The 24,049-nt window shown below is 42.4% G+C and overlaps 3 protein-coding genes across 6 annotated transcripts; 1 reads left to right on the forward strand and 2 right to left on the reverse strand.

Moving 5' to 3' along the window:
• Positions 1–461: 461 nt before the first annotated feature.
• On the reverse strand, positions 462–12,891 carry unc119a1 (unc-119 lipid binding chaperone a1). 4 transcript variants are annotated; one of them, XM_086125079.1, is made up of 5 exons: positions 12,343–12,891; positions 4,403–4,516; positions 3,813–3,906; positions 2,666–2,838; positions 462–1,316 (listed from the first exon to the last, which is right to left on the reverse strand). In XM_086125079.1, exons 1-5 carry the CDS (start codon positions 12,464–12,466, stop codon positions 1,204–1,206), a joined length of 618 nt encoding a protein of 205 aa, XP_085981205.1. In that variant the 5' UTR covers positions 12,467–12,891; the 3' UTR covers positions 462–1,203. The 4 variants fall into 4 exon arrangements, with proteins under 4 accessions (XP_085981205.1, XP_085981206.1, XP_085981202.1 ...); XM_086125080.1 differs by having other exon boundaries at positions 3,813–3,903; positions 12,343–12,890; XM_086125076.1 differs by lacking the exon at positions 12,343–12,891 and adding an exon at positions 8,222–8,372.
• Positions 12,892–14,923: 2,032 nt separating this feature from the next.
• Positions 14,924–17,860, reverse strand: crybb1l3 (crystallin, beta B1, like 3). Its single transcript, XM_086125081.1, has 6 exons — positions 17,772–17,860; positions 17,215–17,288; positions 17,009–17,127; positions 16,703–16,835; positions 15,848–15,990; positions 14,924–15,682 (listed from the first exon to the last, which is right to left on the reverse strand). Exons 2-6 carry the CDS (start codon positions 17,278–17,280, stop codon positions 15,514–15,516), a joined length of 630 nt encoding a protein of 209 aa, XP_085981207.1. The 5' UTR covers positions 17,281–17,288; positions 17,772–17,860; the 3' UTR covers positions 14,924–15,513.
• A 2,039-nt stretch (positions 17,861–19,899) lies between these two features.
• cryba1a (crystallin, beta A1a) lies at positions 19,900–22,852 on the forward strand. The gene is made up of 6 exons (XM_086126225.1): positions 19,900–20,059; positions 20,628–20,694; positions 20,798–20,916; positions 21,828–21,969; positions 22,107–22,249; positions 22,366–22,852. Exons 2-6 carry the CDS (start codon positions 20,656–20,658, stop codon positions 22,511–22,513), a joined length of 591 nt encoding a protein of 196 aa, XP_085982351.1. The 5' UTR covers positions 19,900–20,059; positions 20,628–20,655; the 3' UTR covers positions 22,514–22,852.
• Positions 22,853–24,049: the final 1,197 nt, after the last annotated feature.

Raw genomic sequence — 24,049 nt, forward strand, 5'->3', positions numbered from 1 at the left:
TTTGCATTCAGTATTTCAGGGCAAATTTTCTTGGCCGTGTTCCCTTCACCCAGGGGGGTCGTAGCCATCAGGCATTTAGGTGTGAATTTTCCCGAACGATCGGTGTATTTTCCGGACCGGGCCATCTTGATAATGGAAGGAATGATGGACATTATGGACACTTCCTAGAAGAGTTATTTATTTGTTTGTTTCGGACAAATGCAGCTCTATGAATGGCTCGTTTTGCTTTCATTGTACTATAAACAAGAAAAAACTCCTCGTGGCGTTTTACGGTACCGGTAATGATGCAGTTTGCACAGAGGATGGCAGCAAAGATTCTTTGGTACAAATTCTTCCACTTGAGCTATGTACGAGTGGAAATATATTTGTTATTATAGAACACATATACCCGATGATTTCAAAAGCTATGTACCTTTTTTTTTTTAAAAACATGAAAGACAACATGTTAAAAAATACTCAGGTTTTCGGAAAGAAAAAGTCCCATATTTATTGCAATGATGTGATTTCACTTTTCAAAATTGGACATAAAATTTTTACAACACTTAATATCATGATTAAAATGTACACGCAGTGTTCTGTACTACAACGTATGTACTGGATATCAAAATTTCTCTGAATACAGTCTGACAATTCAAAATGGCTACTCCTTTGAAAAATACTCTGGACACAATTAAGTGCTATGAACCTGAAAACAAACAAAAAATGATCCACACATCAACTGAGAACTTTTCCGCCTCTCATACTGAGCTGAGTGGCATAGTCATGTGCAAACAGAAATATAATCCATCTGTCGGACAAACTAAATAAATATCAGGGCCCATAAAGACAAAGAATTAAGTAATCTCTAGCTGTTACTGCCTATCAAAACACACACAACGGAAATGAAACAGTGTCCATCTAACGAGCTGATATGGACTGTATTCACAACGCATTTGCCGGCCACACACACACACACACACACACACACACACACACACACACACACACACACACACACACACACACACACACACACACACACACACACACACACACACACACAGCATTGCTACACACATTGTGTAGCAATGCTCACAGGTGTGCATTGCTACACAAGGACTTAACAGAAATGAAACGGACATCTGTGGCTTCTTCTATTTCCGGCTCCTGACGTGGAAACAGCGGATTGGACAATGTCTAAAGAAGGGGGGGGGGGTGGTGTTTCTACGGACCCCCGCTATAGGAGTAGTCTGCCTTGTTGTGCATCACTAATTTGTTGTCCACAAAGTAGAAGCTGTCAGATTGTGTCTCATAAGGATGCAGGATCATCTCACGCACTGAGAGAGAACACAAAATGATCGGGATTTACAAAGTAGCTGTTGGAGCTTTGTGAAGTTGTGAATAAAATTCACGTGATTATGGAAAGAAGTTTGGGACTTTTTTGGACTGCAACTTTAGGTCCATGTACGAGTGTGCAATTTGTCCTCACTGATAAGACATTTCAGCGCACTTGTACTTTGTACAAGAAGTATTTTCTAATTTGTAACGTCTTTTCCCCAACTGTCTTCCGTTGATTCGTTTCTGTGCACTCGTAGAATGACGAGGGCACACATAGAACAACTAAAACGTTGATGGTCAGCCAGAATTGCGACAACTGCAAACTATTTGTAACTACGAGTGACATTATAAAAGTCCACCAGTTGACATCCTGCGCGTCACAAGTGGCACAATGAACCCCAGTGGGGAGAGCGAAACCCCTCCAGGAATTCAAGGCCACCCTAGTCAATTTACGAGTGCGGTGATCATCAGATTTTTGAGTGAGGCGTGTGCAAATGATTATTTACGAAGCAACCTGTTGCCTAAGTACATCAGAACGAGTCTTGGCTTTGTGTGAGTATATTACCTTTGAGTCGAATCAAACAGCTATTGATGTCACACCGAGCAATTACATTAAAGCATAGGTGTCAAACTCAGGTCCTGGAGGGCCGCTGTGCTGCATGTTTTCCAGGTCTCCCTGTTGCAACACACCTGATTCAAATCAACAGCTCATCAGCAAGCTCTGCGCAAGCCTGACATTGGACTTGTTCATTTGAATCAGGTGTGTTGCAACAGGGAGACTTGGAAAACATGCTGGACAGCGGCCCTCCAGGACCTGAGTTTGACACCTATGCTCTAATGCATAGGTGATTCAAATGATTGAATTCAACACAGCAGATTCAAATGATCAGATCATCAGCAACCTCTGCGCAAGCCTGACGTTGGACTTGTTCATTCGAATCAGGTGTGTTGCATGTTTTCCAAGTCTCCCTGTTGCAACACACCTGATTCAAATGATCAGATCATCAGCAAGCGCTGCGCAAGCCTGACATTGAACCTGTTCATTTGAATCAGGTGTGTTGCAACAGGGAGACTTGGAAAACATGCAGGACAGCGGCCCTCCAGGACCCGAGTTTGACACCTATGCATTAGAGAGTAAACCAGATCATCATTAGGTGAGTATTCATCCTTTTTGTGACATCTTTGTTTGATGGTAAACCGTGACATTTTTCGAAAATAAAAACAGTGCCATGATTCAAGTTGAGAACCAAAGCTACAATGCTTTACGAGTGAGAACAAAGAGCGTGCTAGTACGTGACCTAAAGCTGGATATGAATTTTCCACATGCGATGTGTGTGATTGCGCTTACTGATGTCCTCTGACAGTGCGGGGAACTCGTAGATGTGCTCGCATGTGTTCTTGCTGCTGGGCATGCAGAAGCCAAACTCAAAGTCAAAGCTCTTGAGCAGCTGGTCGCGGAAGTAGTGTCTCTCGATCATACGGAAGTTGTTGATGGGCGTGTCGCCCACTGTGAACTCCACCCTGCACACACACACATTGCTCTCTGCCCTCTGGTGACATTCCTTTGTTTGTTTGTTTCTGGTTTTGTTTGCTTGTCTCATTCAGACGTTTATATACAGTCATGCATTTTGCACACACTTCATACACTGTACCAACACGCTCACATACTTGTTCTAATAATGTCCCTGTGGGACCTTGGGAAGAGGTGGACTGAACGCAAACGCTTGTACTGCTCTACCGGAGTAATAACGTTTCTGATGCATGGCTGTCCAAATAATGCTATTTCCCACATCAAAGGAAAATTTCACTGTATAGGGGTCCCTTAGTTGACAAAAACATTGCACTCCTTCTGCAGTAACAATTTTTAGACTGGGTCTTTAAACACGTTGTAGTCTCTTATGAACCTACACAGTAGTTAAGTCATGATTACAGTAATTATTTCAATTAAAAAAACACCACACATCTAGGAAATGTAGATAAAACCGTCCAGGAGAACATGGGTCTGTGATCTGCTTTTGGTCTGGGTGAGAATCACTCAAGCTGTCTACGATGTCGTGAATAAAAAGAGCAATTAAAATAACACGTCAGTGAAAGTCAACAGCGCAATGATCTCGTCGTTTCATGCTGCTCTTTCAATGTGATCAATTAAATTCAACTTTGTCATTTGCAGTGTCAAAAGGACGTCTTCCCAAACTCGCATGTTTAGATGGGTTGACCTAATGAAGTACTTAAAGGTCGAGTTATTTCACATTAAAACATTGCCCAGTGCTGCTCAGATGCGCTGACAGCTTGTCTGTTCTGCACGTTCTCACTTGTCAGCCCACACAACCTCCTACTACATCCTGTTCGACTGTTCGGGTAGAGCAGACGGACTGAGCGCACAAGTGCATCCTTCATTTTTTTTGGACATTCTCTCTCTCTCTCCTCCTCTCCATCCAGTCCTTTTGTTTTAATTCCCTCTTGCCTCTCTAACACAAGCACGAAAGCAGACTTACGTGGCTCCGACCTGCCGCAACTGTAGGAAGGCGGGGGTGAACTGGTAGCGAACAAAGCGCCCGGCGTTGGGGTCACATTGCTTTCTGCCTCCTGCTATGAATAAATGATATGATTGTGAGTTTGGATGACATCAAGTTTAAACAATCCATTTCAACACAGTGGAAACTCCAAATTCAAACAACAAATGCCTTCTCCCAGTAATACAAACGGCATGATAAAATTCAACTAGAACAACTGCACAAGGTGTTGTTCTTCAAAAGAAGAACATGAAAAGAGAAGAAAGGGAATATGCAGTACACTGCCAATGTTACACGTATGGCAGTGAAGCTTTTTAAAATGATACTTGAAACATTGCCTCTCGAGTTAATAAAGTTGACTCTGGAACTTTTGAGTTCATATTTCCCATAAGGAGAAAACCTGTACTTGACCTCAGAGGTTCCACGACGGCAGGGGTCGGCAACATGTGACGCACCCCCCCCCCCCCCTCACATGAGTAGCCCGTGGGGCTTTTTGTAAGACAGCTCACGAATGATGGGAAATTGCGATTTGATAGGGAATGCCCCATTTTTTGTGAAGGTTATGAGCTGACCTGGTGCTGGAGGTTTAGTGATCTCAAACAGCACTGTTCCCGTTTCCATATCACGGATCTTAAATCTGGTGAAGTCGATCATGTGGACGTTTTCCTCCGGTGAACAAAGGTAATCTGAAACAGAGAAGAGAAAGGCTGCACTCACATAAACTACTTACTTATCACGTGTTGTACATCAGTGATGTGATTTTAGTACAATTTTGGGGCAGGTGGCCAGAAATGTGCTGGAATGTGCTGTTGTCTTTCTATGAATGGCCCAACTTCTGACAATACATCCATCAATTTTCTACTCCTAAGTGAGCTCATGATCACGTGATCTGGATTCTACTGTAGCTGTACTGTACTCCAGGCGGATCGTTCCTGGACTGATCGCGAGTCAATCATCCATCCATCCATTTTCTGATCTGGTTATCCTCTCAAAGGTCGTGCTGGAGCCAATCCCAGCTGTCTTTGTGCAGTAGGCGGGGGGGGGGGGGGGGGGGGGGGGGGGGGACCCTGAACTGGTTGCCAGCCAATCGCAAGGCACACATAGACAAACAACCATCCGCGCTCACACTCACCTAGGGACAATTTCAGGGGTGTCAAACTCATTTTTTGTCGCGGGCCACTTTGGAGTTACGGCTCCCCTCAGAGGGCCGGTGCAAAATCTCAACGTTATTTATTACCCATGACAATTTGACATTTCGTTACAGAATCATGAAAGTTGACATACATGATTTGCTCCCGCGGGCCACATAAAATGATGTGGGGGGGGGGGGGGGAATCCGGCCCCCAGGCCTCGACTTTGACACCTGTGATTTAGAGGGTTCAATAAGCTTGCCATGCATGTTTTTGTAATGTGGGAGGAAACCAGAGTACCCGGAGAAAACCCACGCAGGCACGGGGAGAACATGGAAACTTCACACAGGAAGGCAGGTGTCTCTGCACTGTGAGGCTGACACGCGAACCAGTAGACCACCCGCTAGTCAATCACAAATGAACTTTTTTTTCATTTTTTTTGAAAGACAAACAACCATTCGCACTCACAACAAAGGGCAGTCTTCAATAAACGTGACAAACATGTTTGGAGAATGTGGGAGACGACCACAGCCTGTAGAAAACCCACACAAGCACGAGGAGAATAGAATCTCTGCACGAGTAGGTTGAAGATCAGTTTCAAACCTAGAACCTTTTGACTGCGAAGCAGTTGTGCTCACCATTCTTCTGTCCTAAAACCCTTAACAATCCCATGCTTAATTTTGTGGACATTTTCAACGCTCCGCATGAGAAAACCGCTAGGATGAGCCCCTTTTACCACATTAGGCTACTGTGCGTGTGTGTGCGGGTGTGCGTGAAACCTGAAACGCTTCTTTGCCAACATGGGAGGAGGATTAGAATTAAGAAGCTTATTGTGTTTTCCCATCACATGGCCGAACCAGTGGAAATGGACACACCTTGGGAAGTCTAGTTTGTCCATCCCCTGTTGGTAATACCTTTAAAATGGACATCCTCATATACAATTATATTTACTGCAGAAAGAAAAAATGAATAAACGCAAGGTAAGCACCCGAGGATGCCACAATGTGTGTGCACCTGCACCTGCACAAGTACACAAATCCACGTACAGCATCATCTTAGTATTTGCGGGGGTTAGAGAGCAGATGGCCCACACGGGCTTTAGCCACCTGCTTGAAGATATTTATAGACCTTTCAATAAAATAAAGCACACTATCATTGACACCTGGGCTTAAAGTACCCTGCAGTGTGAACAAGGTTCTATAGCGAGAGCTATTTGGAGTGATTTGATGGACTGTGTACATTTGCATGCCACTGCAGCACATTACGTTTTGGCTCGAGAAAGTCATTGCAAATGCAGTGCTAAACAGCTCATGTAAAAACATACAGTCATTAAGCTCATGCTTCGCTTTACATTTCAAAAGGCACATTTTACTCTTTGGTGCTGTTTATTAGCCTGATGTGCTTTGTTTGGCATTTGCAGCGAGAATGAGGTCATCGCTAATGACAGTGACCGAGGCATGAATTGACTGATTGCTTGTGTGGAGAAAACAAAACAAGGAGACATGCACATAAAATGCTTCTGAATGTATACATGGCTGCATACCGTGATAATGATTTTTGAGTAACACGTCCATGTCGAAATAGCCTTTCAAGAAGTTCTGTGCACTGATGCTAAACATCACATGGTGCAGACATTTCTCTCAAAAGCGACTCCCCTCTTTTATGTTGCCCTCCCAAGACTCTCTAGGAGGGTTTAGAGCAGTTGCTTTGATGCAGCGCCCTCTCTTGCCAGTTTGATGAGGGGGAGAATATTCCTGTAAGCATTCGCTTAGTCTGAAACACACGTGATACAAGGAGCTCATTGCGTGGCGATAAGATGCAGGAATGTATTCATCTCGACGTCGGTTAGCCTCTGTTAGCCATCATTCGCTTAGAATGGTACAAGGCTATGTGTGTCTTGTAACATGTTTATGTCTCGTATAGGTTTGCACGCACGTGCTGTGATAACAAAATGAGATGTGTGCTGTGGGATGTGATAAATAGGGGACTATACAGTTGAAAGTGAAGGATAAGAGTCCGTTTGTGTTGATTGTCGAGATGATGTAAGAACACGGTACAAATGACGCAGAGCACACGGATTGTCTTTTTGAAACAAAGTTATTGCAAAGTAATTTTCACTTTTATTCTCTATCCATTAATTCAGTGGAACATAAAATCATGATTTGTTCGTGTCCCGATTGTGTTAGATTTGATAAAAAGTGAGACTTATCATTCCAGTAAAGATTTTTTTTATGTCGCTCATTACCACTAACTCCTTGATATTATGTAAAATAATTGCTACACACCCACACCCACACACATACACATATCTCCACACAGATACACGTAAGCATGCGCTCACACAAAAAAAAAGCCCCACTTGATTTCCTTCATCATGGTCCCCTAGCAACCCTTTTGATTGTCGTGCCTGCTCACTTAGCTTCTTCCTTGCCCTCATCCACCCGACTGCTCTGCTCAATTGGTGGGCCGCAACAAATAAAAGGCAATTCCGGGCTAGGCGAAGGCGCCATGCAAATGAAGTGTTTATTTCAGGGAGTTGATAAAGGTGCATCGGTGAAGCCTTCTCCTTTTGTTGTTGTCACATCTCAGGAGAATAAGAGGTATGAGCAAAACAGAAATATTGTAAGAATATTAAGAGGATTAATGGCAAGGGGAAAGGAAAACAACAGATCCAATGGAATAAGATGACGTACATCATTATATTTTTAGGGGTGTATTGAACCCCTAATGGTCCTCTCTTGACAAATATGTAAACCTATAGTGATGTTTTTTTTTCTTTTTTTCTGAAGGGTCAATCCTCAGCTGCTCCATGTGAAACTCACCAGTTCATGGTGCATTTTTTTTGTAATGCCCTACGATTCCACCAGAGGGTGCGAATAGGAAAGTAGTAATTGGTGTCAAAAATGTACAGTACGTAGTTGAGGCGACACATTTTAACTGTGAGACAAGCTTTGTATGTCAGGGAGGTGCTAAATTGAGTGGAAAGTGGAAGTTTTGTTTAAAATTCGTCAACTTTTTGAAACACGCTATAGTCAGTCAACAAAGCAATTACGTATTGTCTCGTTAATTCAATCAACTTTCTGTTCACGGTGTTAAGGAAAATAGTTGAAGTTTTTGGGGTGGCCAACGGCCTTCTATCTCACAGAATATATCCGGCTATTCACTTAACAGCAGCCGAATCCCATCTCCACATTCAGAAGCAAAAAAAGAAAAAAAAACATCTGTCGAAAGTGACCATTTTTCATTTACTTGACTGCCTACCTTGGTGGGTGTGGTGACAGGGCAGAAGCCTTTTCCTGAAGAACATACATGTAGTATCCCAAAAGCATGTGGACTTTAAATTTTCTTTTTGCCTTTTGTCAACATTATAATTTTGATTTTGAGTCATACCTGACTTGTTCACGCAAACGGGACTTGGATGTGACATTGCGAAAGAGCAAAGCGAGATGCCACGTATAGCTCTTTAATCCCGGAGATTAGCGTGGAATTACAGACTTTCAGACAAGGATTGAATTCCCACACCACATGTTCCCATCCAAACCTCTACCCAAGACAGGTGTGTGTACTCATAACACACACTCACACACGTGCACAATAATCTATAGCCAGGGGCAGGCCGCAGCGACATTAGCATTACAACTCTATGTTCACATGGCACAGTGCACCCGTGTCTGGCAAGCTGCGTCATGTCTCACTTCAACAGCCCCCGTAGGCACCTTGGCACACTGCTGGGTTCAGGGAGAGGTTACAGAGGATATTCTTTCTTTTTTATTGCTGGATTGCCAAATTACACAATAGCAGTTTTACATAAGGGCACCTGAACATACTGGGTAAGAAATTTGTCAAGTAAAATCATCTTCTCTCAACATTTTTGAGACTTATTGTTTGTTATCAATCGGTTTTTAACTATCTCTCTTGTCACCTCATTGACACCCCCAATGGGAAATAAAGCATGACTCTACAATTGTCTACACGTGTGGATGTTAGCATGAATGGTTGTTTAGCTCTATGTGCCATGCAATTGGCTGGTCACCACTGAGCTTGTACCTCACCCAGTGGTCTCAGTAGGCTGCGATCGATACGCTCCAGCTCACCTCTGAGCCCAATGAGTAAAAGTGGCACAGAAAATAAATGGATGAAAGGCAATGCTAGCTGAGACAGCTTTCGCAAATGTTTTCAGATCGACCAACTTTGAAATTTAGTCCCTCCAAGGTTCACAGACTACAATATGTATATTGACGTAAGATCACCATATACTAATGCCCTCGTACGATCTAAAAACACTCTGCAGTTTCTGTACGTACACAGTTATCAAGTGCAGAAAAACAGCATTCCATGTTATGGCGATATCATGTCATGTATTCACCAATCGAACGTGTTCATATCTGTTGGAAAAAAGAAGAAGAAGAAAAAGAAGAAGAGCACTACTAATGTTTCTTATTTTGCCCCAAATCTTGTCTTAGATATGCATTTGAAATTCTACCCCTAAAACACCCCATTAAACCATAAATGAAAGAGATGAAAGGGTGGAGTGGTAATGTCAAGCAACCGAAGTACGGCACTACCATTGTCCCAAGATGCTCTGCTTGAACATGTTTCTAATCATGTGACTTCCCCATAAACTGACAGTCCACATTCCAAATCAGGACTATGATAGGATTCTTTTTTATTTTTTTCAAAGTTTAGGAATCAAGTTAAATGCCACATTCTCTATAGAAGGACAGAAATTGAGTGCAAATGAAAGGTCCAGGAAGATAACAAGACCAATACACAGTAATAAACCGTACTCGTGTTTCAACTGGATGAAATCCCTTTCAACCGAATATCACACATGTTCAATTCACCAGAGAAGTCATGGTTGAGAGATGCTAATCGTTCCGACATTGATTATCTCTCACCGCACGCCAATAGTCTGCCAATCCCTTCAAATAAATGAAGTCCATTCTCATGACAGTTTATGGCAACTAAAAAGACAAATGGGAATAAAAACACAAATCGAGGCGTCAGAAGAACGACCAACAAATGTAGCAGCAATCAAATGTGTCTTCAACACCAATAACTGCAAGGTTGGGAGCAACCAGACAGAGAACCATGAGGATGTTCCATTTTCTCCTCCTCAGTGGTGCTTTTCGGCCCGAGGTGTACTTGGCTGCCTGTGTTGTGTCACAGTAATCGCACTGAGACACCGTGACTGGCTGCCTCCGGGCTGCCCCGAAAACATGACCTTGCGCTTACCGACTGACATCAGGCAGGACTTTGTCTTATCAAGTAGAAAAAAAAAAAAAGAACCAAATTGTGCTGCTAACTGTTCTCAACATCTCAAGAACAAAAAATTAATAAAGAAATAAATCAAAAGCTTCAGTATATTGAAAAGAAAATGATTATTGATGCCTTACAAACAAAGCGCAATCAAACAGATGCTTGGGAAAATAAAACAGGTGTCTCACGCAACACGTAATACCTGTGAAACAGAGCACGGCATCTGTAAAGCTGATGGTTATGACGGCGTTTGAAAAAAAATATGTTTGCAGCAGAACGTTCCGAAACAAAAGATGCGCAACATTGCAACACTGACCCATAAAATAATTAGGAATCGGGGGGGAAAATAAGCAAAAGAATAATTCCATGTCAGTGCGCCTCACTGGAAGAAAATGAGAAGATACTTAGAGAGTAAATACTGCACATATTTATGCCTACATTTTGATTGTTGTGGGATCATTAATTACCTCTTGTGTGCCACGTTGCTGCATAATATTGTTGTCCAAACCTAATCCAGATTACATGCCGTCAGTGGTGAGGCGGGATTAGTGCACCATCATGGCTGATTTAAGTATTATTTCACTGATGCAGCACTGATTTATAGTGTCTCCACTCAGGCAGTATCGGTGGAACCGTGTTTGCATGGCTTGTTTGCATGGCAACTGTATTTGATTGTTTTAATTTTGAATGTTGCAGCCAGATAGGACGTTTCCTCGTCCATTTGTGTTTATTATGTTTTAACAAATGAACCGTCTGCGTGGCTATATTACTATCACCACATACTGCAAGTCAACTTTCTGCGTCATTTTTTCTTTACACTGTCTTTGGGTGTGAGTGTGAATACTTGTTTTGTCTATGTGCCCTGTGATTGGCTGACGACCAGTCCGGGCTGCAGCACACCTCTCACCCAAAGCCAGCTGGGATAGGCTCGGGTTCACCTGCTACCAAAAGGAGGATATACAGTACAAGAACTAGATAGATGGAAAATAAAATTGGGTTTTGATTATGTATATTATTTTAGTAAAAAGATAAGCAGCTCCAAGAATGGATAAAAGTTTTTAATAACACGCTCAAAACATTTATGAACTTTTATCATGACCACTTGATAACAGTGGTCAACAGTGTTATCAATCATGATTTTATGTGTCCCTTAATGTATTTTTGACACGGATTCCAAATATGTCTTGATTTTTTTCTGAACATCAGGTCTTTAAGATATTTTCTTTTTGTTTTGTGTTTAAATTTGATCTACAAAAGCTTGCACAGTATGGATGTTTGCATGGTTGTAAATAAATTATAGCTTTGGCTTTTCAGAAAAAAAATCCACCTGTTTCTGAACCCTTAATTCATACTTACATGCTAATGAAAATTTATAATGATGATGATAATAATAAGACAAATCATAATAATAAGAAGAATTATGATGATGAAAACCGGATGTACTACAGAAAAAAACGAGGACATATTCGGAAGCAGTGGGGGGAAAAATGTCTGGAAAGGTTTCCTTGCATTTCTGATTTAAAATTTGTTGACCAGTGTGATATTCACACTCATAACTATTATGTAAATATTGTGCAACAGTGAATTTTGCTTCATGAATCTTGTCTGTCTGCAGATTATTTTGACTACAGTGTATGTTGTGTTTCACAAATGTCATCAATTGTGTGAGCAAGAAAATGTTTTAGCCTGTGCTCTCATGACGGCACTAAAAATCCAATTTGAGTTTCATCCACCTGACATCTGATCTTTAACCAGGAGATTACATTTGTCTCTTTCTATTTTGTTACATTCCATCTACAGGTTGGTCTCCAACTTGCAAACTAAAGTCACAGTTGTTTCCTTCCAATGGGTTTGTTTCGTTCTAACAGGGATTGGGTTCATGCACACCGTGTTTACCCATTTGGAGTTTTTTTTTTTTTTTTGTGTGTGTGTGTCGCTGTCCATGGTGCATAAACGGTTCCTTCAGACCTCGTTGAATGCAAATGTCTTGTTGCAGGACAAATAAGTAACACACAGGGTACACGAGCAGATGGGCAATCCTAATCGGAAGCAGCGAGGATTTAACCGCACGCCTCCATGTTCCCAATTAAGCGTATAGGTTCCAAAGAGACACGGCTACTTACTCTTGGTGATTTTCTGTAAGCCAAGCACATCCTCGGGCGTGATGACGCTGTTTCGGCGCAGTTCTTCTTCGGTGGTGACGGGTATGCCCATGTCTGATGAGTTGCAGCCTTGCTGCACTTTCATGTCCAGCGAAGACCACTTGAGCGTGAAGCAGGCTGGCGAGAACTGGCGCTATCCTGACGGGAAGTCGACGGAGATCGTCGGCGTCGTCGACTTGGCGGTTGCCGCGGGAGGCGATTTGCTTGCGTCGAAGGCTGCCTAATACTCCGCGCAAAGAACGCTCTCAGTGCCCGGGTCTAAAATAGCCCATTCTCCGTGCCTCGCACCTCCCTTCTTCTCCTCTCGATCCCGAAAAAGATCAAAATCAGCCCTTAGCTCCCTCCCTTCTCCCCTTGCTTCCTCCCTTCCTCCTTCACTACCTCAAGACTCATCGGCTCTCATACAGGCTAATCCAAATCCTGCGGCTTTAAACGAGCGCTGCGCGCGCCGTCATGACAGTCTCCACTCGTCTGCTCGTCGATATGTTCTCCATCTCTCTCTATATCGTGCGCGCGCACACACACACGCACACACCCATACAGACACGCGCGCTCACCCCCCCCCCTTTCTTGCCACCACATTAGGTACACTTGTACCACCTGATTTAATGTAAATGAAATTTATTATAGGCCTACTCATGATCAACCCTAAATGTACGCAGCCTATATATTTTTTGCTGTTGCACATCACAGAGGACCAAATCACAAGCACGCAGCCGTGCAAAAAGAGAAAGCAGTGCAAACAGCACAGGCCCCTTTGAGTTTACCTAATGGCAGGCAGTGATTTGCTCAAGGGCACTTCAAAAGTAGCCAGGAAGTAGACAAGTATCTCTCCTATAAACTCTGTTTAAATGTATCCACGGTGGGATTCGCAACATGGCCCACCATGTTTTCCCCATGCAAAAAACGTCAAGTGAATACTGTAAATTGTCGAAAGCTGCAAATGACTACGATTGTTGATTCATATGTATTACATACGTACATCCATTTATTACATAAGTATGGCTTTGTGTTGTGATTTGGCTTTTTCTTGCGTATAGTTGATTCATTGTTTCTTCGTTTGTATTCTTGGTTCTTGTTTTCCTCTCTTGCCTTTTGTGCAAGCGCTTTTTGTTATTCGTTTTTGTGCTCCCTGGTCCTTGTTTTGACCAGCGCTTTATGTTACTACTTTGTCGGTGCGACTTTTGTACATTAAATATTTTTTGCTTCGGAGACCTTGTCTGGCATCTACACTTTTGGGTTCCAAAACTTGATTCGGTTAGTCCGAATCGTGACAGAATACTCCGACCTCACCAGACAGATTGTTGGTCCTTAAATACACAGTTCCTTAATTGAAAGATTGGTAGCAGGTGTGCAGCCTGAAAGTCCGCTCAGTCTGCCACCTGCTGGCCAGGCCATGGACAGGAACATAACAGTACCCCCCCCCCCCCCTCCTCAACGGACGCCTCCTGGCGGACCACCCGGTTTTGAAGGGTGAGCAACGTAGAAAGCACGGAGAAGGGCCGGGTCAAAGATCCAGGAGCGGGGGACCCACTGCCGATCCTCCGGTCCGTAGCCCTCCCAAATCACAACACAAAACCATACTTACGTAATAAATGGGACCGAGAGTTCAAAAGCGAAAAACGACGAGAGCAATAGCAAAGAGTCTGTGGGCAAGGACGCATCAAGGCATAAACAATACTCCGACAACCACCAGACAGATTGTTGGTCCTTAAATACACAGTTCCTTAATTGAAAGATTGGCAGCAGGTGTGCAGCCAGAAAGTCCGCTCAGTCTGCCACCTGCTGGCCAGGCCAAGGACAGGAACATGACATACAATTTGCTGGTGACCAATCCGCCTCTCACCTCAAGTTAACTGGGAGAGGCTTCAGCTCATGCGAATATTATCCTATTACAAACAATTCAACCTTTACTACTGTGCTAACCTTGTTTAGCAGTAAAGTTATAATTACAATAAATATTTGTATGAAATTCACTTATTGGCCATAAATATATTCATCCAGCCATTACCGTATCTGAACCGCTTATCCTCACGAGAGTCGCAGGCGTGCCGGATCCCTTCCCAGCCATCTACAGTCAATAGGCGGGGTACACCCCAAACTGTTTGCCAGCCAATCGCAAGGTACACAAAGACAGACAACCATTCGCACTAACATTCACACACATCTTTAGCCTTCAAATAAGTTGACATGCATGTTTGTGGACTGTTGGAGGAAAAGAGACTACAAATAGTCTATCGATACGAAATCCACATAAAACCCATCTTTGCAAGATCATCACATGATTTGCCTTAGTTTTTTTTTCATGCATGTATTCAAATGAGTTGGAGATGACATGCCTTGCTGCGGGCAATGTTTGTCAAAACAGAGGAAGATGCCTTCAATCATAGATATAAGTTAAGCTATTTCAACGAATAATTATGCAGAGCATATATAGGTATAGAAAGGCATCATATATTCTTACAATATTATTACTGTAAATGAAATGCAAAACAATGAAAGCACACTGCAAAAAACAAAGACAAAAGTTTGACAATTTGGCAAAGTTTGCATTTTTTTTGTTTTCACTGGAAAGTTCCAGATGCCAGCATCCCTGAGACTTTGTCAATCTAAGTCTTCTAAGCGGGCCCATTGAAATGCTCAACTGGACTAGCCCAAAAAAAAAAAAAAGATGTCTGCAAAAAGCAGAGCCCTCCTGAGGTCCTGTGAGTTATTCTGAGAAGATATCGACTACAGGGCGGCATATGCAGATCTGTCCATGGTTATACAGTTTTGCGGAATGACTATAACTCAACATTGTGCTATGCGAGTTGATTGACATTATTGTTCAGGACACACATAAGTGCATCGATATTAATGAAAAAAAAAAAGCACTGAAACAAACTGTCAAGGAAACTTGATACAGAAAATCCTATTATCGTTCATATGAGGTCTGGAGACAGAGAGCATTGCTACCTGCTGCATTTTACCAATAGTGGAGCTACCGGGGAAGCCGTACTTACTCCCAAACTGTGCTGACAAAATCAGTAACAATATTCAGAAAAGATGTACTTTGCACAGGAACGTGGTCAGTGAAGACTTTGCAAGTGACTTGCAGTAAAGCGCGAGCGACCCTTTTGCCCAAAACCGTCTCTACGCAGTCAACTCAAAGCAGCCTCTGCGGTGTGTTTGCATATCTTTCACCCGACGGATGGATTGAATCTGGGGATGGTGGGCTCCCCACTCATTCCAGTGCTTGAAAGAGCCTATTTCCATGACATACTGGAAACCACGGTAGCCAGGGTACTGGTAGGCCACCCACCTATGAAGAAAATGGCATAAACCATAACTCTACGTTCAGTATACACTTCGCCAACCAACTTATTGTTGTGTTTGTAGTTTGCATGTCTCTCATTTTACATTTCCATTTTATCATGGTTGGACACATCGTTCCAAATCATATGGAGCGCTAAAGGGAAATACTTACGTTCCACCAGTGACCTGAACGCTAGCGACGCGGTCCTGGAAGCCGTAAGACCACAGGCTTGGTATATCCTCATCACACACCTCCATCTTGCGACCTTCGAAATTCGTGCACTCATACAGGCAAATCTTGTGGTCCTGGGGGTCCTACAAATGCAAACAAAACTTTTTAAATTAGTTGCTGTTTATTAATCTGCATATTGTCATTAACTCATTCAATACCAGCCAATTCTGGACCAAGTCCGAAAAGACGTTTAAAAAGTGAGGGAGTGAATGAGTTAAGGGGGAGAAATTAGCAGCAATAAAAGTCAAATTTGCAATTCTCGTTCCTGTGTATAATACAGATACAGTATTTCTAAATTTTAAAACTTTCTATGCAGTGCAAATAAAGTACAAAGTACATAATCATTACCTGTGTCACAGTATCCAGAGGCTCTTTGACAACAGAGATCCCTGTTATGACTTGAGAGGGGCTCGCGTTCCCAAAAATCACAAGACAAGGACTAACATAAAGCAAAGATTTGTCTTTGTCTCTGTAAATCTGTGGCACAGTTTTTTAAATGAAGTCAAAATGTGCGGTTCAATGCATTCTTTTAAAAGAATGTTCAATCTCAAAGCACTGACCAAGTATAAAAATGGACACATTTTGATGGCTTGACAAGGGGTGGTTAACGATTGAGAAGCAAGTTTTTTTTTTGCTGAACAAATACCGTATACATTTTTTTTGGTTCATTTCTTTTTTGCATCTTAAATGTATTGTACAGTCGGCAGTGTGTGAAAGATGGGTTTTAGATCGTCCACAGGGTGAGAGATGTCTGTTTCCTGACCTGAAATTGAATATCGCTAAAACTGAACTTACCATTTTTACTGGTCTGATTGACATAAGACGGTCACATCGATAGCTGTTGGACCAAGTGTCCCATCTAGGGTACTCTCCTTTCTCCAGCATGAACATCTCACCAGTCATGTTTTGTTGCTCAAAGCCCACCCAGCTGCAATGACACACACACACACACACACACACACACACACACACACACACACACACACACACACACACACACACACACACACACACAAAAGCAGACAAAGACAGACACATCACATCTTTATTTTACCACCGGAGATACTCCACAATGATGGCACTGTGACAATCAAGACTTACGGCCCATTCTCTACCCGGAGGGAGCCGATTCTTTCGAAACCCTGCTCGCAGAGGTTACGGCACTCCGCGATTAGGTCCATTCTACGGCCTTGGAAGTTTTCAAATTCATAGAGGTAAATCTAGGGAGAAGCACAATAGATTGGGAATTTCATCAACTCCAAAGAATTTATCTGGCTTGTTCATCTCATGGATGTACTTTTTATTACCTTATGATTAGGTAGCCCCATGGCAGAGTGGCTGCCGATGCTGCCTTGAGCGCCTGAGTGAGACATCGTCAGATCTACAGAGAAACAGGAGGAAACATACCTTTCACACACCGACATGTTTACACTGTTGATTTCACACTTCCACTCTTGAACAGCTAAATAAATTGCTCTATCATTCCATCATTTGACATGGCGAGTTATTGTCAACTTAATATCCAGTTCAACCAACATTCAGATCGAAAAGACTTCGCCATTCTCCAGTTATATCCCCAGAATGTTTCTTGTGACAAAAAACGATTTGCCCAAAAGGCCACAAATGTAAAATAGACGCATTTAATTAAAAAGACAAATTAAAATGAGATGCAGCCTTCCATTTTTGTTGTTGTTGTCAGTTTTACATCTCCAGAGAGCTGCTGAATAGTAAGAGAAGAAATAAATCACACCCTGCTGCATTTGATGTCAATGTTCCATCTGCTCACTCAGTGCTCATAAGGAGAATCCACATACAGGAAAAAACAACAGTCTCATCGCTCATCCAGTTTATACAGAAAACTTACTTTTGCACAAGCAGCTTGAAATAGGTCGATCTTAAGAGACAGTAATAGGTACGGAGCCGGCGAGTGAGGATGTATATATACATTTACGTCCGGTAGTAAGATAGTACAGAGAGAGGCTTCTGACTTCTCATTGGCTGACGGCTGTTTTGGACCACAGAGTGGGGGTCCAAAGGTCATGATGCTTAGACAAATCATGCTGACTTGGCTGACTGTTTTGTTGTACAGTCTCATTGTTGGAAGTGGGGCAACTCACTGTCATCAGCATAATGTTTAACCCCCCCATACACACACACACACACACACACACACACACACACACACACACACACACACACACACACACACACACACACACACACACACTTTCGCCAGTGTTCAGCATCTTTTCGAAGCCCTTCTAACATTTTAAATTCTCTACAGTTTCTGACTTTTGGCTTTAACATTCTCTTTAAGAATTTGGCTATTTCTCCATGCTTCTCAGGCCGATGTTTGTTACACCTGGTGTAAACTGCAGTCACATCAAGTTGTTTCAATGACGGGTTGTAGCTCTTTCATTCTTTGACAGAGGGGATCCAACAATTGACACTGTAGCAACTATGAAACATGGAGGAGGTTGGGTTATTTCCTGCACGGAGGATGTTTTGCGCTATCTAGCACAGACCGTTTGAATCTGTGCTGGGTACAATGAAATCTCCGAATTATTAAGGGGTTCGGGGAAATGCGCTTCACAGTGCCAGAAAGTTTGGCTTCAGTCATAAGTTAGAGAAAACAAACACCTCAGGCACTTTTCAGGTGCTTTGGATTTTACATTCATGCATTAAAACTGTGATTTCATTTACATTTCTAATTTTGAGCCACGACAGATAGAGGTAGTCAGGTTGGTGAGACAGAGAGACAGAGATGGTAAGGACGTGCAGCAGGTTAGAGTGACGAGTTATCTTTGGGAGTGACCAGGTTGGATAGGATCAGGAATGAGTACATCAGAGGGACGACTCATGTTACAGGCTTTGGAGAGAAAGTCAGAGAGGCCAGTCTGAGATGGTTTGGACATGTCCAAAGGAGAGAGGGTGAATACATTGGGAGAAGGATGCAGAGTCTTGAACTGCCAGGCAGGAGGCCGAGAGGAAGACCAAAGAGGAGGTTTATGGATGTAGTGAAAGAGGACATGAAGGTAGCTTGTGTGAGAGAAGAGGATGCACAAAACAGAGTTTGTTTGTGTAGCTATATGTCAATTCAAAACTGTTTTACTGTGCAACTATGCTGTATGACATATTATTGTATTATAATGCTACATGATAGCCTATACAGTATTCAGAGAATTTTACAACACATGTCACAGTAATAGTTTAGATGACAGCCCCTCGCACAAAAGACAAGACTTTTACTCATGCAACTATAAAACTATTAATGCTTTCTTCTTGCAATCATCAAGTTATGCAACATGAACATTAAACGGGATGTCAACCCAAAAATGTGATGGACAGCAATATATCAGGCCATGTTGCTACTTGCTGTTGACTGAAAATGACATCACAATTGCTCGGGGATCAGGTCCTGTACTTAGAAACACGCATTTTATTCTGAATGAAAGTGATGATATGCTGCGTCAGGAAAGCAAAAACATATTTACTCGAGTAAGTTAGAACACCAAGGCAGATGACAAGGTCAGTTTGAATGAGTGTAAACAGTCGTGTAAGTGTATTTCATTGCGCGCCTTGCATGGGTGATTGAATGCACTTCTGTCAATGACAGTTGTGTGCATGTGCATTACTGAGCATGTGTGCACAAAGAAGTTAGAGAAGGGGCGAAAGCAATGACATGCGCTTGTTGGGGATGCACGTGGAGGAGAGATGGACGAAAACCTGTAAGTGCTTTCTATCAATGCAAATTAAACTTGTTTATGAGAATATAAAAGCCCTAAATCTCACTGAATACATGATCACATTTCTCTTAAATTCACATCATTTTCCCTTTTCACTCAGAAGACCCGCGTGAGTGAATGTTCCGCTCGACGCCGTGTTTGTTCTGCTTTTCTTTTGCAACTTGTGCTTATCTGCACCGGGCATGTTGCCCGTCATCTTGTACTACTGTGGCACATTTAAAACCCAGCAGCTCAGTGTCGAACAATGGCGTGAGCAGCAATGTGCTGACTGTGGTCCGGAGCCGCAAGCCCTGTTACTTTTCAGCACCACCGTGTATAAATAGTCCCATATGCTCTGGGGTCGGAACGCGTTATTGTGGAGCCCCCCTTGTGAACACTGCGAGGCTATTCTTTGCGGCCTGGTCAGGTAAGCCATCATTGTATTCAGCCTATAGCGGAGCATTGTCACTTTACATTGGCGTGTCCCTTGCCTTGTCTGTTTCTGCTGAGACACATGAATGTATATGTGAAGTCCAACCACACACTGGGCGGCCACAGAAAGGACATACAACAATTGAGCATGTGCAAACCCAATATCGAGGAAAGACATGACATGCAAGCTCAACGGCCACAACATTAGCTGCACTTTCACTACTGGACGAGATCCGGTCCAGTACCCTAAACAGTCCATCTGTAATTTCTAATATTTTGTATGATATACAGTAAAGTAGCGTTAAAAGAGCACTGCGATTCCAGTGTCAATTGAGAATGTTCATTATTAACTTTGTAATGGCAGAAATATTTTATACAGATCTTCAATTGGACCCCGTTAGATTGTGACAATTCCATCTAGAGCGCAAAACAAATGTTTGTTGAATATAAATGTTAATATGAGTTTTGTCCGTTTTAGTCCAATGTGAATAGGATTCCCAAAATGTGCCTTTCAATTTAAAAATACAACATCAACATGATTTCTCTATCTCTCTGCTCTGAAGGTAAATCTCTCCTACGAGACACGACAGCATGGCTCAGAACAACCCCAATCCACAGGGACCATGGAAGGTAATCAGTCGTTTGTAAGGCTTGGGCTGATTTTGTCAATGATGTCTACACAAATCAGTCAGTGTGTGTCATGTGCACGTGTATGCATTTATGTCCACTACAGATCACAGTTTACGACCAGGAGAACTTCCAGGGAAAGCGTATGGAGTTTACCTCCTCCTGCCAGAACATCATGGAATCTGGCACGGACAACATCCGCTCCCTCAAGGTGGAGTGTGGAGCGTAAGTCATGAGTAGTACACGTCAGTGATTCTCACAGTTTGGTACGAGTACCACGAGTGGTATGCGGGCTCTCTCTCGTGGGATGTGAAAGAATCACTGACATAAATGCAAGTCAAATGTACAACATTTAAGATATGATGTTCATATTAGAATGAAGCTTGTTGCTATGCTACAGCCAATTTAAACTTTTAACATCCAGTATAGTGCCGTACCTCTTTAAAAAAAAAAAAAAAAACTTCTGAAATACAATACGTTACAGTTCAGCTGTATTTAACTTTTATGCTTTTTAGGACTTAAACCTCAGCCCTTGTATATTTTGGATTGTATTTTAATATTGGCCATTGTAGTGGTACTTGGAGAGCAAAATGCCTTTTGAGATGGTACTTGTCAAAAGTTTGAGAACCAATGGTGTGAAACATACACATGCAACTGAATATTGAAATAACTCAGATGACCGACCAGACTGTATTAATTCCATATAGTGGTCAGAGGCTTTTATTTTCTCGGATAGATTAAGATACATGATTTGTCGTGAATAAATGACATTTTTCGGCGCAATTAAATAAAAGTGGAAACATTTTGCATAACATACCGGATGATTTCTCAATGCACACAACTGTGCCACTCACTGGTTAGTCTGCGCTCAATTGACAGTCCGAGCCTCGTTGTCAGTTATCCTCCGATTGACAGAGGATCATTCAGTCAATCTTTCGTCTCAATTCAGTTGTGATTGGCCGCGGCTACTGGTGCTTTACAAAATGCACAAATGGATGAAGGGATAGCGGCTGACTAAGAAGCCGGCTTTCTGGAAATAAGCATCAGTGGCTTTCCGCAAGCATCTTTCTCCCACGTGATCAGGTTCTGCCAGTCCCCAAAAGTCTTGTACTGTTTGACATTGCATGTTGGGATAGTTGGACAGGATATGAGCACTCCAGCTTCTGTGGACAGCAGTTCGTTTTGGAGAGAGGAGAGTACCCTCATCGGGAGTCGTGGAGTGGCAGCAACGCCTATCACACTGAGAGGATGATGTCCTTCCGCCCCATCTGCTCTGCTGTGAGTCTTTGCGTGAAACCGGATTCAGAAAGCACACAGCCTGACTCACTGATCATTAGAGCTGAACGACTAACTGCTGGATAAAGCTATAAATAGCGGGCACCGGTGTTGACTAATACAGAATGGATGTCCTACAGAACCACAAGGAGTCTAAGATGGTGGTGTTTGAGAAAGAGAACTTTACGGGACACCAGTGGGAGATAAACGATGACTACCCATCACTGCAGGCTATGGGCTGGGGAACCAATGAGATTGGATCCATGCAAGTTCAGAGTGGCGCGTAAGTTGTGTCCATTTGTACGGATAATGACTTTCAGGATTGAGAGGGCAATTCAAAATCAAACGTTCACTGTATTATACCATAATCAACATATTTCACCTCTACTTTTGCTACAGCTGGGTGTGCTACCAGTTCCCTGGTTACCGTGGTTATCAGTACATTCTGGAGTGTGATCGCCATGGTGGCGAGTACAAACATTACAGAGAATGGGGCTCCCATGCTCAATCGTTCCAGGTGCAGTCACTGCGTCGCATCCAGCAATGAGAGCTCACGTCTCCTTTGCCAAAGAGCTCCGCAGCTTCCTCCTCCTCCTCCTCCTCCTCATTCCTCCATAATCATTCCAGCATTCCCTGGTGCTACGTCACCAAAATGTCTGCCGCACTTCTGCTTTGTTCTGTTGCTAGATGGAAGCTTAGAAAAACAGATGACTGAATGGAATAAAGAGATAAAGAGAGGGAGAAAGAGAGCAGCAGCAGAGATATGCTGCTGAACCCCTGAGAAGAGGGGAAAATTGAAGGTGTCTTAAGATGTCTGTGAGGTTATGATGTCATTCACTGCAAGTGCAAGAGATAATGGACAAGTCGAAATAAAGCGTAAAACAAGTGTCTGCTGCTATGAGTCGTACTTGTTTGAACTGTATCTTTCAATTCGGTGTTCAATCTCACTCATGGCCCCTGTGAGGATAAGCGGATCGGAAAATGGATGGATGGATGGATGAATAGATAAATGTGTTAAAGAAATTTACAAATTTAGTCCATCTTTTTCGTCAGTCTGGATCTTTTTCTGTCGGGAAATTGTGACAAATGAACAGACTTTTACAATGCGTTGCAATCATGTTTTAAATTTTTTTTTTTTTTTTTGGTATGCCAAAGTTCAGGCCTCTAAATTTCATTAGAGCAGTTAAGCAGGGCACAAAGTGCACCTGCTATTTTGTCACATGAGGCTTGAAGCCTTTTAAGCAGTCTTTCTCAAATAGTGGTGTGCGATGCCGTGGGGGTGGGAGGGTAGGGTGACTCTGGGGAGTATGCGTTTTTTTTTTTTGGACCGAAGAAAAATAAATAAAGTGGAATTGCACATCCACTACAGCAGTTGGTAGTGGCGCCCTCATTGTCAGAGTGCGCAGGGAGTATTAGCTCTATTAGTGTGTGTGTGTGTTTGGTACCGAGCGGTAAACAAAGCTCCAAGAGACAACATAATTTTTTTAACAGGCATGAAAAGAAAAGCGGAGAGAGAGATTATGAGACAAAAGAAAGCCAAAATATTTTCTGTTACAGACTAAAAAAACGATATTAATAAAGTTATTCTTTGCTGTAAGTTGAACTATATTTCTTTATTTTTTTTCTTTTCTTTACTGTTAATAAGGGTACAATGTAATGATGCAGAGGCGTACTTATAACAATTTTATTGATTGATTTATTGGGGGGGGCGCAACAGAAAGTAATTGAGAAGCACTGCTTTTAAGTTATGCCTGCAAACTTTAAGGTACAGTATACACTTATGTTCTGTACTGTGATACAAAACCGCTTGTTTGGTAGCCTCTCTAACTCTTTATTTACACCTCGATCCTCACGCGTGCGCAGAGGAGATCTGCAAGTAGCTTTTTTCCTACCCCTGAATTAGAATTCAATGCGCATGGATAATATATGAGTGTTTTAATGGCGTTGTTTTTTTAATTGACAAGATTGTCAATTTTACAATTCTAAATCATTTTCTTTCTCAACTAAAACAATAAATGATAACAAAACGAGTTAATAGCAGTCTGTCTGGTATATGAACTCCCAATACGTCAAAAATGCTTTA

This window comes from Hippocampus guttulatus, chromosome 12, assembly GCF_054856545.1.
Source record: "Hippocampus guttulatus isolate MCC_2025c chromosome 12, RoL_Hgut_1.0, whole genome shotgun sequence".
Lineage (NCBI taxonomy): Eukaryota > Metazoa > Chordata > Actinopteri > Syngnathiformes > Syngnathidae > Hippocampus > Hippocampus guttulatus.

Bases quoted from the DNA above. Each gene is read 5' to 3' on its own strand.
- unc119a1 (XM_086125076.1), bottom strand. From the start codon at position 8,348: ATGACTCAAAATCAAAATTATAATGTTGACAAAAGGCAAAAAGAAAAT. The intron at 3,907-4,402 runs GTCAGCTCATAA...ATTTATTCATAG, and splicing joins CACTAAACCTCCAGCACCAG to CAGGAGGCAGAAAGCAATGT. The intron at 1,317-2,665 runs GTAAGCGCAATC...GTTCTCTCTCAG, and splicing joins CGCACTGTCAGAGGACATCA to TGCGTGAGATGATCCTGCAT.
- crybb1l3 (XM_086125081.1), bottom strand. From the start codon at position 17,280: ATGTCTCACTCAGGCGCTCAAGGCAGCATCGGCAGCCACTCTGCCATG. The intron at 17,128-17,214 runs GTAATAAAAAGT...GCTTCTCCCTAG, and splicing joins TGGGGCTACCTAATCATAAG to ATTTACCTCTATGAATTTGA. The intron at 16,836-17,008 runs GTAAGTCTTGAT...GTGTCATTGCAG, and splicing joins CTCCGGGTAGAGAATGGGCC to CTGGGTGGGCTTTGAGCAAC.
- cryba1a (XM_086126225.1), top strand. From the start codon at position 20,656: ATGGCTCAGAACAACCCCAATCCACAGGGACCATGGAAG. The intron at 20,695-20,797 runs GTAATCAGTCGT...TGTCCACTACAG, and splicing joins ATCCACAGGGACCATGGAAG to ATCACAGTTTACGACCAGGA. The intron at 20,917-21,827 runs GTAAGTCATGAG...ATGTTGGGATAG, and splicing joins CTCAAGGTGGAGTGTGGAGC to TTGGACAGGATATGAGCACT.